Below are 17218 nucleotides of genomic sequence, written 5' to 3' on the forward strand. Positions count from 1 at the left end.
TGGCTACATAGATCTCTCCTTTCCCTTCGCCCAGCATCCATTTTCTTTTGGCTTTTGGGGCCTACAGCCCTTGGAAGCCTCTGGACATCCTGGAGGGGGAGAGCTTTGGAAAGGGATGGAACATGGTAGATGGGGCTTTGCCGAGGAGGAGGCCAACGAGCAATCCCAGGCAGTAGGCAATGCCTCTAAGGCCTTTCCTGAGCATAAGTCCCCCCAAGAGAGTTTTCCCTTTTCTAGAAGAGTTCTGCTAGAACATCTTGCATGAATGGCAGGTTCCTGGGGCCTCAGTGTGAAATTACGGGTGATATTCAATTTATTTGATTTCAGTGCATCTACTGAATGTATGACTTGGTTGGGTATCATCCTATGTTCTCTCAATTACTTTTGTGGCTTTTCAGTTACTAATAATTCACCTCTTGCCACTGTACCCAAGTGGGCAAATAATCAAATTATCTGACTGAAGGGAAAGGGTCAGGATGAGAAATTATATTCAGAAAAAAGCATTGGATGCTTTTCAAATATGCTGCAAACCATAGGAAGTTTTATTCTTTTCTTTTCTTTTAATTCAACCTGTACAGATTCCAGGCACGACTTCATTGGGAATGTCTGTCTTCAATCTCAGCAATGCCATTATGGGCAGTGGAATATTAGGTCTTGCCTTTGCGTTGGCCAACACAGGAATCCTGCTCTTTACGTAAGTCATCAACATGCAAAAGGCCTTGGGTAAATTTTCACTTTGACACAGACATCAGTTTGGAGTGAGTGTTAATGTTCATACTCCATTTGTATGCTGTTTTAATAAATGAAATAAGCTGTTAAAAACCAAGTGTGCAATTCACATACAACTTAAAAGGCAGCTGTTTAACATTCAGGCAGCCCAACACACTGGTGTCTAGTTTCTTCTTTTTCACCTTCAGATTTATTTCTGTAGGAGTAAGGCAGAAGATTGCATAGAATCCCAAGCAACGGCACTTTTTCCTAAGGCTAAAGCATCTCTCAGAGAACAAATGCACTATTAAATGGCATTATTCTTATCTGATTTCTGGGGGTGATGTTCAACTAAGTTTTACTCAGACAGACCTATCAAAATTAATGGCACTGACATGTTCATTAATATCAATGGATCTACTCTTGAGTTACCTATCCTTATGAAATTGTGTTTAGGTGATCATATATTAAAATCACAGCATTGAAAACTTTCAGCACATTTCAGAGAAATAGTTCTCGCTCTGAGCCAGCAAAATTATACCCCATAATAATATTTTGAATTAAAATATGTAGTAGGTTAGTGCAAAAATGCTTTAATGCTATGAACAACAGAGGCGTCAATTCCTAGCATACTTTCTTGAAAGCAAATCCCATTGGATCCAGTGGGTTAGACTCAACCTGCAAGTGTTATTTGTGGTGGGTTCTACATTTAAGTTTCTCCATGAGAAACATCAGGTTCCTGAATTAAGTGCCTTTAGACATTTCTTAAACATTGTAAATAATAGGATTTTATCTTTGTTCAGTATCTATTAATCTATACTAGAAGAGTTTGGATTTTGGATTTGATATCCCGCTTTATCACTACCCGAAGGAGTCTCAAAGCGGCTAACATTCTCCTTTACCTTCCTCCCCCACAACAAACACTCTGTGAGGTGAGTGGGGCTGAGAGACTTCAGAGAAGTGTGACTAGCCCAAGGTCACCCAGCAACTGCACGTGGAGGAGCGGAGACATGAACCCGGTTCACCAGATTATGAGTCTATCGCTCTTAACCACTACACCACGCTGGCTCTCATACTAGACTTTCTATACTAGACTTTGACCTATACCTAGGGATGTGCAGCAGATTCAAACAAATCCCAAGCTGAATGGGATGCCTCTGAGGAATTCTGAGCTTGTCCGAGGTGAACTGGGATAAAAGTTGTCTAGAGTTGAAGCACAGTTTCCAACCCCTCAAAAAATCCAACAAACATTGGTGATTTGCAAGCCCAAAAAAAGGATTTAAAGAAGTGGAACTCATGATTATGAGCTTACTACAGGCATAGGCAAACTTGGCCCTCCAGATGTTTTGGGACTACAACTCCCATCACCCCAAGCTAACAGGACCAGTGGTCAGGGATGGTGGGGATTGTAGTCTCAAAACATCTGGAGGGCTAATGTTTGCCTATGCCTGGCTTACTATATAAGGAAAATACTTGGGGAGGGATGGGTGGAGCAATGCATGGGTGAGGAGAGGGAGAAGGTGGTGCTTTGTCATGACTGATAGGTCAAGCTTGTAATCAGAGGGAATTGTTTTTCCCAGACTCTTCCATACCAGTGCTCCCTACCTCTACCTTTAGCACAAAAATCACTGGACCAATCTGTCACAATTTGGCACTCCTTTCTCTCTTCTGGCTGCAATTTTCCAACCAGTTGCCCACAAAACACTAGAGGAGATTAAATTAATCCGTTTTCTTTTTTTTACACCCCCAAAGCTGTAAGGCTGTCCTTGTGGAAAAACCGCTGCTGCTGCTGTCCCAGTATTTGGCAGGATGCATCTCTTCATAATGGACTACTATGCAAATTTCATTCAATTCTGCCAGAGAGGGTGGGGAAAACATTATAGCCATTTTAACATTTCCCAATAATGAATGCTTATTAGATGCATTTTGGAAATCCATCCATAATCTTTGCCTTTGGTCATTGGTAGGTCCCAACTCATCATTTGAGAATTCTTACCCAGAGCAAAATATATTTCCTCCATATAAGTTCCAGTATCTTAGCGGCATCTGAAGGAGCAAACCTGAAAAGTTTTAATTGCATATAGGAGTGAATTACTTAAGCTTTAAGTAAGACTTTAGGTGTTAGAAACATGGGTTCTTTCAATCTTCCAGAAGTGCCAAAGAGTGTAAAGGAACATTGCAGTAACTTCACAGTCTTAAAAAAAACCACACCTTTGTGAAGCACAGTTTTACAGCTTCCCTGAAAAAGATGTCTCTTGTAAACAAGACAGATTTATTGATTAAAGATGGAGCCGTGCCCACCCTCGAAAAACATAAAAATAGTTTCCGCTCCAGAGACATGTTAATAAAGTTTGATTTTTAAAAAGTAGTTTAGAACATCCTATTAATATGACCATAGAGAAGAAACCAGTCTGTGGTTGAAATCCTGTGTACATTTTCTTGGGAATAAATCCTCTTGAATACAGTGGGGCTTACTTCTGAGTAAATATGCATATTGTATTGTGTGGGCAGATTACAGAGAGAAGGCGCCTTGTGCAAGCCTTGTTGAAATGAATGTGAACCAGATTAAAATTAATAGTTTATTTCATGGGCAGGAGAGCTTCTACCTGAAATGCACCCTTTGCCACTACATTGTTTTTAAAAAATAAATTCCAGTACTACACTGGAGAAATTAAAGAAATTCAATATGTGCTACTCGGTACCCAGAGTCATTGTTGAGTATCTAATATTTGTTACAAAGGAACCACAAACTGGTTCGCAGTCAAGGATAAATGTATGTTAGGGGTTTTTTTTAACACTGTAACCAAAAATCCCAACACCACCAAATCTTTGTTTCCAAGCTGTTGCTACATTGCAGTGTATCAAAAACTGGGTTACTAGAGCTACAGCTGTTGGAATGGAGCTTTTTTAAAAAACTGAGCTCAAGAATCTACCCAGAATATTCAAGGTGATTCACACATTTCCAGATCACATAGGGAGTGAAAGAATGAATTGGTTGGGGGGGGGCAGTAGTGAGGTTAGTCAATGAGGTTGTCCAGAGAGAGCAAAATATCGAGCCATGAACCTGTTCAATAGAAAGAGGAACTCTTTCCTGCCAACAACCCCCCCCCCCCAGTTCTTGAAGGCAGCCAAGGAGAGTCTTCAGATGTGTTTTCTGCTCTGAAGAAATGCAATGTTTGTGCTGACTATCCCTCGTGGTACCTGAAGCTCTTTTCGGTGGTTGGTCGTGGGGGCGTAGGGTGGGGTAAAGACAAGCCCCCCCCCCCATGCATTCAGGAGCATCTCTCCTGGCTGGGGTGAAACTCTAGTAAAAGCTTCCCAGCAGGAGCATCACTGCCAGTTGCTGGCTTTGGGGAGGGTTGAGGCTGTGTGGGCACCCTGTTGGCAGTGCTACATTGGCTCCACCAGTGCCCCTATGCAGCCCCAAGTTCACCACTGCCTCATCCTTCCCAGTGGGTGACAGCAGTGCTATGGGAAGTCCTACTGCCTTCCCATTTACCTACCTCTCTGTTCCTTTTTCCCTGTTGCCACGCTTCCTGAAAACAGCTTGGCTTGCAGGAGAGAGGGGTGAGTTAAGAGGCAGAGAGAGGACTCCTTCCATTCTCTTCCTCTTGTTTTCCCATCCTTTCTGCCTGAGGCTATTTGGATGAGAGGAAAGGGAGAGATTGTGTGAAAAAGGAGAGCAAAAAAGGAGGGAAGGGTCCTTCTTTGCCTTGTGCGCGCTCTCCCCCCCCCCCCAAATTTTTTCAGCTCCCAAGCTATACAAAAGCAAACGTAAGGACAGGTCTGGCAAGTCATGCTACATTTTTCATGTAACAAATATTCAGCAAGCTAAGAGCAATTCGACCACAGGAAATCACCCTGTGGAACAGACAGCTGCAGGTGACTCACACAAATGAGCAACACTGCTTTTGAGGGCGAGGAGCTAGTAGCCAGCCTACTCCCGGACGAAAGGCCATGTCAACCTTGAGAACAGGGCTCAGATAGATGATGAGGTAAAGGTCTTGGCAAAACCCACATTTCATTTGTAGCCCAGTATTCTGAGAAACGGTGGGTGGGGAGGGGGAATAACTTTAGTATTTACCCAGTTTAACAATAAAAAATGACCAAAAGTTGCTGACTGGCCAAAAAAAGAAAACTCTGGCCTTCTCTTGGACCTTTAAGCTGCAAACAGATCCAGAGCCAGGACTGTTACTGTCACATGTCAGCAGCAGGGCTGGCTCAGGATCCAGCCCCATTTCAGGAGTTTCCCTGCTGACAGTAGAGCTTCTCTGCTAGCCAACAGGAGGGTCCAAGGAACAACTACGCTCTATCAAGATCCATAGCTGTCAACGTTTCCCTTTTTTTAAGGGAAATTCCCTTATTCCAAATAGGATTCCTCACGAGAAAGGGGAAAAGTTGACAGCCATGTCCAGATCCCTTCCAGCATAGCTGATTGGCAGTTTGAATTGCCCTGTTACACAGAATAGCTCTATGCATCAAGCAGACGTGAAATTTACAGCAACAGTGGTCAGTGGAAATGCTGGAAACCCAGTGCTTTTTTTTCTTAAAAAATGTTTAGGGGTACTCTCATTTTCCTACTCATATTCAAATACTGCCCCTCAATGAGGCCAAACTTAGATTCAAAAAATGTTTAGGGGTATGCGTACCCCTGCCCCCCCCGAAAAGCACTGTGGAAACCGTAATGTGTTCTCCAGCGCAAAAGAGCACTAGAAGGGTTTTTAAAAGGTTAAGACAACACAAAATGGCTTTGAACCTGACACAGTCTTTTTCCTGTTCTCCTCAAGTTACCTCAGAATGTTATGAATGCAACCTTAAATCTCCACCCTCCCTCACACCTACAGCCCGTTCTTATCTGTTCTCATTAATAGGTACAATGCCATCTAACACTTAACAGGGTAAGAAGCAGCACCTTTGCATTGCTAGCAGGAAGTAAGAGCCATTTGCTTTGTACACATTTAATATCCCTCAGAATCGGGTGAAGAACATTTTTCTAACTTCAGTATATTGATGCTAAAAACGCTGAAACTGTTTGAGGGAAGCCTTGTGTGTTGTGAACCAGTTAAACGGCATTATCACTTGCACACTTTTTTTCTTTTCCATTTGTGGAATAAATAGACAACAATCAACTAAAGAGAATGCTCCGTATATATTTACAGATGTATTTGCCACAAAATTAGTTCTGCGGATTTATTTTTTTTAACAGTGGTTTTTGACAAGTATGCTTTTGTTAGCCCTGGTTCAACATATGAAACATGAGAGCTCTTTGGGTGCTGCAGAGTTTTCTCAGCTCCGCGGTGCATGTTTTGAATTTGCAGAAAGCCGGCACTGTTCATGTTTTCATACCATTCCCCGGGTTGGTACTGGCAGTAGTCAGCCTGTCTCAACCACAACCCATACAGCAAACAATCTGTTCATGCTGTTTTATTGGAAGCCGTGGAAAATACCAAGTTTATGCATAGCAACCTGCAGCAGATTTTGAGGGCAAGGAAGGACAGCAGATTAGAATATTGTTCCCTGTTCCCCTTTTTACTTGCAAAGACCATCCTGGGCTTGCCATGGGGAGCTCAGGACTAGAAACCACATTACTGTTTTGCAGAAACTACGACTCGGGGCTCTTGAATAAACATCTGTGACTAAGCACGAGTCACCAGAGACTTCTTCCTATCCAATTCAAACACTGGCCACAGCTACTGATGGCTTGAACAGAAACATGATTAGTAGCAGTTCTTGTTAGCTTATTTAAAGAACTGCTCAGCCATTAGGTAATGTGCTGAAAACTCAGGAAAGACCGTATCATGGCTTGGGTTCCCCCCACCCCCGCAAAGTACAACTTCTTGCAGTTTAGAGATCCAGTACTACCATATTATGCTAAGCTATGGTTCACCATTACACGCATGAGCTTCAGGGTCCACATGCTCCCCACCAATACATTTGTTCATATAGCACAGCCACAGGGAGGAGATCAGAAGCTTTTGCTTCAATGAACAGTGGCTATTTGTTGTGTCTGAACCCAGACAAGCATTAGTTAAGTAAGGTTTAGGGAAACCATGGATTATAATCCTGTTTCTCTAAACCAGGCTTCCTCAACCTCGGCCCTCCAGATGTTTTTGGCGTACAACTTCCATGATCCCAAGCTAGCAGGACCAGTGGTCAGGGATGATGGGAATTGTACTCTCAAAACATCTGGAGGGCCGAGGTTGAGGAAGCTTGCTCTAAACCGTGGTTAACACTAACCACAGTTCTTAGTTTGGATGGGGGGGTGAAATATCTACATTCATTTATTCATAGGCCTCTTCAAAACCAATAAACATGCAAATCAATGCAATGAAATACAATTACAGATACAAATCACAAGCTCAAGTGTAAAACTGAGTAGACATGTGGAGATCAAATAGAGGCTAGCCTGGGAATGGAAGTGAACATTTCCAATTTCATCTTCCCAGCTGCTCCAGTGGAGGGAAGGGGAAGGAGGAGTATGAAAGCCTGAGGCTTGCCTAGGCTTGTTTCTGATATACTAAACCTTGGTTTAGCATTATATCTGAACACAACCATTATCTGCTACTAGAATCGATTTTGCTAATGGGAGAGGATGTTTTCTTTCTTAGAGAAATTCCGCAGGAATGATGCTTATCCAAAGTGGCCATACAAAGTGGTCTAACAACATCTGACAGATGTGCCAGGGACATTATTCATTTCCTTGCTTGAATACAAAGGACAATAGTCTGAATGGAAATCACTACAAGAGCATATAACTCCCAGCTGTGTCATATATTTAAACATTTTCTTAATAGGACTCTTGTCTATTCAGACTAATTTATCTTGGTGGCTTGCATCAAGGTACTAAATATAGCTGCATTTGTAACTAACCACCACACCGTTTTCATACCATATTCATTTGAAGAGCTTTACACTGCTTGGTCCAATTTATGGTACTAATTTATTGAGTGAGACTATTTGGAGAGTCTGGCTTTGAGCATCTGCTGTAGCATTAGCCAGCACATGAGCAATGCCGTCTGTATCCAGGCCTTAATAAAAGGAGGCCCAACTTTGGCTCATACCATAACACTTGCAAGACACAAAAGAGCTCTTAGAAACTATAGCTTCCATTATATACCCCACACTTCAGTTCCATGCAAAATATGGGTGGTGATTTTCCCTATGTCTATAAAAATGTACAAAGACAATAAACAGCTTCTCTTGCCATATCACTGCTGTTATTAGTTTATTATATTTATAAGGCCCCTTTTCACACACAAAAATGAACTCAGAGTGACTTGCAGAAACAAACATGAAAAACAAATATAAAAACCAGAACAAAAACATATTAAGCCACAATAATATGCATAAAAGAGCAAATCCAACTCAACACCACCTCACCCAAAATAGGCAGAGAATTAAATGCCAATGGCCAAGAGAATAAAAATGTTTTTCCTTGTGCTTTAAAGGGAAGGTGCCAAGTGAATCTCCCAGCGGAGAGCATTCCACAGCTTTCCTAGGGAGCCTAGTTTAGGTAATGCACCACCATTCATTATATGGATAGAGAGTTTGGCCAAAACAGTAGCCCTTAATTGAAAATTAAATTTAAAAGTTCTGGTGGCAGTGTAGCTTAGCTATTGACTTTCCAATTAACGCAAGGCTATCCTGTTCTGAGGGCTAAACGGGGGTCAGAAAATCTCATAATTATTCTGGTATTAAAATTCCCCAATAAATCCATATGGGGCTCTGGGTTAAACAAGGATGGACAAACGGACAGACAGCATTTCCCAATTCACCCCACACTTCAGGCACAAAATTTTGCGACAAACCTTCAATATTTTGGATGTTGTGGAAATTTCTGTAAGCACAAAGACAGCCTTTATCCTACTGCTATGGCCACCACTACATCTCCCCCCCACCTCTTTTTTTGGGGGGTGGAGGGGGGGGTGATGACACACTACACAAGGTTTGTAACTCTAAATATATTCTGCTTGGATCATGCAGCCAAATTTGCTGGAGACAAATAACCTAAAACTGATGGAGATACACTATAAAATCTTTGTCAGCCAATTAGTTTAGCTACTCAGCAATACTCTAAATAAGCAATTTAATTGGTTTTATACTTATAATTCAACAACATTCCTTTCTCAGATAGTTTGCTGATGTAAACAATAATTTAACAGGGCAACTTCACATCCCATGAATTCTCTGCTTTATAAACTTCTGCATAGGCTCTTGTAGGAATGGGGATAACATTTGGAAAGCGTAAAATAATTTCCCTCCCTTTGACCAATGTATTTTTTTAAAAAAAAAAATTAATAGACCCAGGTCTTTGATCACTCCATAGGAAGATGAATAGCTTGTGATTTAGAGCTCTGAGTTCTTCTAAACCAGGCATCCCCAAACCCAGCCCTCCAGATGTTTTGGGACTACAATTCCCATCATCCCTGACCACTGTTAGCTAGGGATGATGGGAGTTGTAGTCCCAAAACATCTGGAGGGCTGAGTTTGGGGGTGCCTGTTCTAAACTATCAATTTTTACAGGAAATATCTTAACATTCATTCCATTTGCTTGTCACCTGGACACTACTGAGTTATTTTGTTTCCAGTGGCTGAAACAATATTTCTACCACTGTTCCAAATTCAGTGCAGTACAGGACCTGGCTTATTATATAACGATGATATATTTTTCTTTCTTATTTCCTTTTTTTATAGGTTGCTTTTGATTTCAGTGACGTTGCTGTCTATTTATTCAATAAACCTCCTGTTGTTGTGTGCAAAGGAAACAGGTAATTCATAAGAACGTTGTACAATTCAATAGCAATGAAGGTGACAGGGTGAAGTATATGGAGAATAAAATAAATGTTTTTGTCCCCCCCCCCCATCAGTGCTATAATAGTGCGGGTGGGGGGAAACTTTTGTAGTGGTCCTGAATACAATAGAAAACATTAAATGCACTTTACTTCACCAGAGAAATTGAAGCCTTGCAGAAGTGTATCAAAGGAAGCGATACTTGAGCCTTCTGTTCATGAAGGCAGATACCGACTCAGGTGAGACTGCAGGAAACAGAGCAGAACCAGTTCTTGATGGATTGCATTTTCTGCCTCAAACTCCCCATCCTGTGCTTTAACAAAGTACCAGAAGATGGAGGGTATCAAGACACAGTGTAAATGACAACAGTGCATAAAGGAAGTGCATGTAGTGTCTCGATTTCCGAAGCTAGATAAAGGAACATTCCTGCTGCTGGTGCCATGTCAACTTAAAGTGTTCTTATGTATTGGCCAACCCTAAACAAATATATCCTTGGTCTGACTGCAGATCCTTCAGTATACCAAAGGAAGTGAACATTGTTGGAAAAAGGAAGGTTCTCTAATTTTCTGTACAGCGTGTTACTGAATAGCACCTGTTAGAGATCAACAACACGAAAGGGTTGTTTCCTTAATGCCCTGCTTGTGAACTTCCTGGGTCATCTGGTTTGTCACTGTATGAAACAGGATTCTAGACCAGATGAAGCATTGATCAGATGCAGCAGAGCTCTTCAAATGTTCGGTGGTTTATTGTGCCCCAAGAGTTGTGTTGTATCATGTTCTTCTTTTTTCTTTTTAACTTTTCACCCTTTTAAATATTTTCTTCTCAGATTGTAAGATTATATCCAAAAATGAATTTTTAAAGAAAGAATTTGAAGTGAAATAAAAAAGTTTGGAGGTCATAGAGCTCATTCTGCCTATTTATATGACCTGGCAAAAATATATATATTATGATGATGCCAATGCTATGATTGGGCTTTACAATGCTTCGTGTTCCACTTGTTCCTAGAACTCTTGATATTCAATTTCCTGCTGTTTCAGATATGTACATTTGCCCAAACATATTCAGGTTAAAGGAGCTTACTGAAGTGTTTGAACAGAAGCATTACAAATGTCAAGGGGGTGGGAGCAAGGAGATTTCATTTTGTGTTGAACTCCACCTCTCTAAGTATAAATGACAACTTCTGACATTTTGGAAATGCATGATAAGCTGGATAGACTACAGAGATGAACACAGAATTATGAATGGGGGGTGTGTGTAGATGAGAGTGCGAGAACTGTAAATGACTTGCCATTATTGTATCATATCATGACTCTTTTCTAACTTGGTTTAACCAGGCTGCATGGTTTATGAAAAACTTGGCGAGCAAATCTTTGGCACCCCGGGGAAGTTTATTGTTTTTGGATCCACGTCTCTTCAGAACACTGGAGGTAAATGCTGTGTGCTTAAAGGTGACCTTTTGGCATTTTCAGTCTCCCTAGTACCACTGTACTCTGCTCAAACTTAAATCCTCGCTGCATTGTAATAAATATGTGTTAGGAAGTATATCTAGTGTTTCTGCTGTCTTGGCTATTTGGATTCACCTTCTGCCCGTATGCTTTTGCTCCTCCTTCTGCCGGTTCTAATAAAGAGACCAGTATGCTTCCAAGGATAGATGGAAGTCTATCAATTCCTTTTCCCCACCCTATTTTTGGGAAACTCTTTCCTAGTATGGGTCATGTTAATGACATCATGTGAGGTTTGCTGGCCCATTTATTCTATTTCTATAGGACTATCACTGGGTTATATTCACTGCATAGACTGAAGCCTGGAGGCCACTTCAAATGAGACCTTTTGTACTTCGTTATGGTTCCTGACTTGAGTACAAAAAAACTTATGCTGTGTGTCTGTTTCAACTGATGTATTTTGAGTGACTTGTCTCTTTAAAATGCACACAAATGGTGAGTGGGAAAGGATTGGGCCACTTCTGATGCATATATTAAAGGCATAAGCTACTGTCAATACAGGCATGTGTCATTTAGACATCCATGTGAGATACACAAACAGAGGGCAAGTTCAGACATAATATTTCTGGTCCATTGGAAATGGGCAAGCAGCCTGAGCATTCCTGCATTCCCTTTATTTTCAGTAATCTGCACTCGGAAGTTTGGGTGCTACCTGCAAGCCAGAATTGCAAACCACAGCTTGATACTGGTTTGCAATCCTGGCTTGCTGGAAGCAGTTAAAACCATAGTTTCCTCATCCAGATAACATGGGGATATTGCAATTTAACAGGCTAGGCACTCTTCTCTGCATCTGGGTGTGCAAGAAGAGGAAGAGGGAGCCCTCAATCTCATCACTCGTTCACATGTCAACATACCACAGTTTATTGGACCAGCAATATTAATCTCTGAACCCTCCCATAGTGTGTATTTTGTACTTGGGGATATCATAGCTGAATATACAAAAAGACTCCTTTGAATTGGCCCTGAGGATAGCACAGAGAAAAACCAAGCACACGGCAGTGTCTTGGCATCATGACTGATTATGTTCCCTTTCTAACAAGACCTTGTTTTCCCCAGCAATGCTGAGCTATCTCTTCATAGTTAAAAATGAACTACCTGCTGCCATAAAGTTCCTTATGGGAGAAGAAGAAACATTTTCGTAAGTTTAATTTGTGGCTTTGCTGACTGGACTAATTGGTTAGTCGGTCTAAGGCAGGGGTTTATCAAAAGTATTCTGTGCTAGAAATGTTATAGGCTCCTGTCTTGCTGGTTTTGAATGCTAGGTGTTACATCACAACTTTTTATGGGATTATTAAAGGCAGAGAAATACAAAGAAGCAAAATATAAGCCTGAAGTTATCTATTCTGTGCTGCTTCAGTTGTTTGTTTTGGGTTTTTTTGAAAACTCTATAATAATAAACAAAGCATTATTATTCAAGTTCTTGGAGGGGGGGGTACACCATTGAGATATAATATATACTAAACTGAACAGAAAATGCCATTAGGGAAGTGGCAAACCACTCACAGATATATATTTTTCATGCTAGATCAGCCTTCACCAGCCTGGTACCCTCCAGAGGTTAGGACTACAGTTCCCATCAGCCTCCAGCACTGTGCTAAAGAGACAAACTGAGCAGTTGTATTCAACTAACTTTTACTTAAGAGCAAACCTGTTACTAGACTTAAGTTAGTCATGGCCATTAATTTCAATGGATCTACCCTGAATAAACCTAGCAGTTTGAAAGCATGTCAAAGTGCAAGTAGATAAATAGGTACCACTTTGGCGGAAAGGTAAACGGTGTTTCCGTGTGCTGCTCTGGGTCGCCAGAAGTGGCTTAGTCATGCTGGCCATATGACCTGGAAGCTGTACGCCAGCTCCCTTGGCCAATAATGCGAGATGAGCGCTGCAACCCCAGAGTCGGCCACGACTGGACCTCATGGTCAGGGGTCCCTTTACCTTTACCTTTTTACCCTGAATAAAAGTTAGCTGAGCATCAGCACCAATTTCTAATACCTGACTAGAAGGCTTGCTCTGCTCAAAAGCAGCAGCCAGAATGTTCCGTAGTGCTCCTTTTGCAAAGTATAGAGCTTGGGTAGCCAACATTGTGCTCTCCAGATATTGTTGGACCACAACTCCCATCAGTCCCTGACAGCATAGCCATTTGTCAGGGATGATGTGAGTTGCATCCAACAACATTTGGAGAGCACTCCATTGGCTACCCTGGTACAGAGAAATGAGTAAATGGGAGAGTTTGTACAATCACCCCTCTGCTTCATAGGCTGAGATATCAACGAGCCTTTTGCCTGCACTTGCGGCCCCTTTATTCCTTCCTTCATGCAATCTGGCAAACCTACCAGGAAGTCTTCCATTTGCTACAGTTTCCCATTTCACTCAAACCAGGAAACTATGGTTAACAGCTTTAGAATATGGATTTTAACTCCAAACCATTGTTTTAATATTCTGTCTTGTTCTGAAGCTGTTGAGTTTCCCAGTTCAGACAAAACAGAAAACTGTAGTTAATAGGAGACTTTCTGATTTGTTTGCTAACTCACACAAAGGAAGGAGCAAAGAGACCACATATGTGGATGGGGGGGGGGGCGGGATTTGTTCATATCTCAGCTTATCACAATAGACATCATACGCCTAGAAGCAAGGGCTTTTCATTCAGTGCATGTTGTCTTATGGCCACAGCACATATTGCAAAATAACTGTCTGCCTGGTTGAGCAAACCTTTCCTATGTTGACAGCCTGAGGCAGGTCTAATGCCAATTGGCATGGCTTTGCCCTCCACCCCTGGCATAGCTCTTAGCACTTGGGCAATCCTTTTCTTAATAACTCCCACGAAAAAGTGATGTTTGCAGACTCCTGTGGCTGAGATTCAAGAAAGGCAACTTCATATTAATAGCTGTTTACTTATACCTGTCCTGGGAAACAGTATCTTTTTGAGCAACTAGTCACTTAATAGGGGGTGGGGAAAACCCCAACTGTATAAAAATATGAGAATTCAGGGTAAAAAAAAGTAATGCTATCCTGTCACTTTTGAAAATGTTTTACAGGGCCTGGTACGTGGATGGGAGGCTTCTTGTTGTAACAGTGACGTTCTGTATAATCCTTCCCTTGTGTCTTCTTAAAAATTTAGGTAAGGATAGATACCTTCTTTAGTTTGAAGTATGGTTCTTAGACTTAATATTCAGGGTGTATTCCAATCATGGAAGGCCACATTCTGTTTCAAGCATATTCCTTAGCTCCAGAATAAACTATGCACAGGGAACCTTATAATATAAGAAGCCTAAGGTACAATTTGGTACTGTCTGAATACATCTGGCTGTCTGAACCTGAGACAAAATAATGTCGTTGCTTGGTATTTTCTATTTCTGACCATTGATTATGGCCAAAAAAAGATTTCTTTCCCCCTGAGGCAATGTAAATAAAGTTGGCTAGTCTCTCTCCCTCTTTCTCTCTCACTCTTAAAAATACTGTTAACATATATTTTGTTCCTAAAATAAGGGAAGGTTTCTGTTAAACATCACCTTTAAGAAAAGGTGACCAATTCTACCTAAAGCACAGACTAGTAAACAGCTCGGGACATTCATTAGTCTAAGATATTTTTAATTGACTTTTACACTCACCAAGCCTGGCTCCAGAACCCTCTTTCCACAGTTTCGCTTTTTGCCAACCCTTCACTCCTTGCTCTGTACGAGGCCTCAGCAATTCAGCTTTTAGCTGCCTGTTGCTGCCATGTCTCCAGACAACCTTTGCTTCTCCAGAAGCCAAACTAGTGCACTGAAAAATGCCATTTGTTTTTCATGGTATAATACGTGATATTTAACTGGATTTCTCCATTCAGGGAAACCCCTATAGACTTTTCACTGTGTGTTTGAAGACAGGATAAGAATGTGACAACAACATTGCCTTTCACAGTCAAGAACCCTCTGCAATTCCACTTGATGTTTGCTCCTTAATGAATCATCTTTCCTCCCGCAAAGATTGAATTGTTTGAGCCAGGATTCTAAAAATATAAAGATATGCTATCAGAACCGTTGGTGTTACTCCTGTTTCAACATGGAGAAGCATTGTGTCCTTTTGAGTGACACAAATGGTTGTCAAAAATAAAAATCTAAATGAAAAGCTAACCATTTTAAAAAAATTATTAAAAAAAATTGATTGGATTGTTAAAATGGAAAAAAAAATTAATTTTTTTTTTATAAAAAAAAAAAGCTAACTAACAGTGCAGTCCTAACCATGTCTACTCTGAATTCAGTGGTAAATAGAGTTAGGTTTACACCAATAATTATTAACGTGTAAGTGCCTTTCGGCTTACACACACACACACACACACACACACACACACACACACATCTGCCACGTCACCCTGCTCCTGGTTATGTAACTATAAATCAACCAAATAAAAAACAATTTGGTCAGCTGGTGGTGCTAACCTTCTGCCATCCATATAGCTGCTGCTTACTAAGAAGTAGAGAGGGGTGAGGTGGAGGGGAACTTGTTCCATTATAAACATACAGCAAGAACCAATCTGATGCTGTCATCAGTGTGTTTGCACCATGCTGACTTCATTGCTGCCTCTTCCTCTACCTCCTGGTAAGCACGGGCAACATGGGTGACAGAAGGTCAGGTCAACTCCCCTGCCAGCTACTCCTGGCTTTGTCTGAAAGCCAGTGTCTTTGAAAAGTATTTGTGACAAAAGTGGCATAGGTATATCCCCCATGTTATTGGAATATGTTCCATATTATTCACCAGAACTTAAAACATTTAACCTGTTAGTAATTTAATAAATGTGAATGAGTTGCTGGATAAGTTTTCCTTTGATTTTATCTCAGGGTATCTCGGCTACACCAGTGGATTTTCCCTGACTTGCATGGTATTTTTTCTCATAGTGGTAAGTTTTGCTTGGTGTTTTGGTTAGAATGAAATTATTAACTTCCAGCATCAAGTCATTTGTTTTGGATATTTTTTCAATGGTGGTCCTTTATCCCAGGTTGTATACAAGAAATTTGAAATTCCTTGTCGCCTGGATGAGAAAAATGCCACCGCATCTCTGTCTCCAAACTCTAGCATTGCCTATGTGGATACGTGCCAACCCAAGTATGTCACCATTAATTCCAAGGTACGTTTCTTTCCACACCATTTTGTCATTTTGTTCCACATGCCAGCAGCTAGACTGTGCAAGAAATCCTAGACAAACGCAAGTTTTCCAACCAGAGGAAAATTACATTTTTACCTAGATTTTGTTTCCAAGGTTGAAGAGTTCAAAGACCTGGGGAAAATTTTGACAATTCTGAACAGCAGATTGCATAGGAAAATATGTGCAGCCAATCAGATGTAATAATCATATTAGCAGCAACACCAACACTATACAGTGGTACCTCGGGTTAAGTACTTAATTCGTTCTGGAGGTCCGTACTTAACCTGAAACTGTTCTTAACCTGAAGCACCACTTTAGCTAATGGGGCCTCCTGCTGCCGCCGCGTCGCCAGAGGACAATTTCTGTTCCCATCCTGAAGCAAAGTTCTTAACCCAAGGTACTATTTCTGGGTTAGCTGAGTCTGTAACCTGAAGCGTATGTAACCTGAAGCGTATGTAACCCAAGGTACCACTGTAGTTTCCCTTGTATTCAAACATCATTGTATATGCTTGTTATTTAACAGGTGCCCCCAGTCCCATGAAAGCCATGTTTTTCTAGGCAGAGCTCCTAAGGTTTCAAATCATGGCAAAAACACAGTAGGTTGGATCCAAAGGTTTCCATCCACAAACAGAAAGACACCTTTCACCAGAGCAAGGGAACCTTTGGATTCCATTCCATTCCATGGGACTTTCCCTGGTCATTGCACTGCAGTGCTGGTATGCATGATATGCAACTATAAAAAAACCAAGAACCCCGCCAGAGCAAAACGTTGACAATCCCAGTTGAAGAGCACAGAAAATTCAAACTTGTATATTGGAAACGATGACGGTTTTCTTAATGACATTTGGAGGGACTACATCTCTCCCTCCTGACTCATAGTTTTGTTTTTGTTTTTCAAACAGACCGTGTACGCTTTGCCTACCATTACATTTGCATTTGTGTGTCATCCCTCGGTCCTTCCAATCTACTGTGAACTTAAAGAGTAAGAGAGAAACCATTGTTTTGTTATTAAAGCAAACTGCTTTGTCTGTAGAGCATTGGTACTGAGTTGCACTCTCCACTGCTAAGAGAAAATAACTTTAATTTGAGAAAAGCA

General features: G+C 41.2%; 1 protein-coding gene across 2 annotated transcripts in view; it reads left to right on the plus strand.

Moving 5' to 3' along the window:
• SLC38A1 (solute carrier family 38 member 1) overlaps positions 1 to 17218 on the plus strand; it is a 41432-nt gene that overhangs the window by 16398 nt on the left and 7816 nt on the right. For both annotated transcript variants that reach the window (XM_081878026.1, XM_081878027.1), the window contains 8 exons: positions 579 to 694; positions 9403 to 9476; positions 10833 to 10925; positions 12057 to 12138; positions 14036 to 14118; positions 15818 to 15876; positions 15976 to 16104; positions 17025 to 17104. In XM_081878026.1, the coding sequence (XP_081734152.1) occupies positions 579 to 694; positions 9403 to 9476; positions 10833 to 10925; positions 12057 to 12138; positions 14036 to 14118; positions 15818 to 15876; positions 15976 to 16104; positions 17025 to 17104 (716 nt within the window). The remainder of the gene's footprint in view (positions 1 to 578; positions 695 to 9402; positions 9477 to 10832; positions 10926 to 12056; positions 12139 to 14035; positions 14119 to 15817; positions 15877 to 15975; positions 16105 to 17024; positions 17105 to 17218) is intronic.

Source organism: Podarcis erhardii, assembly GCF_964252035.2.
Source record: "Podarcis erhardii genome assembly, chromosome: 10".
Classification (NCBI taxonomy): domain Eukaryota; kingdom Metazoa; phylum Chordata; class Lepidosauria; order Squamata; family Lacertidae; genus Podarcis; species Podarcis erhardii.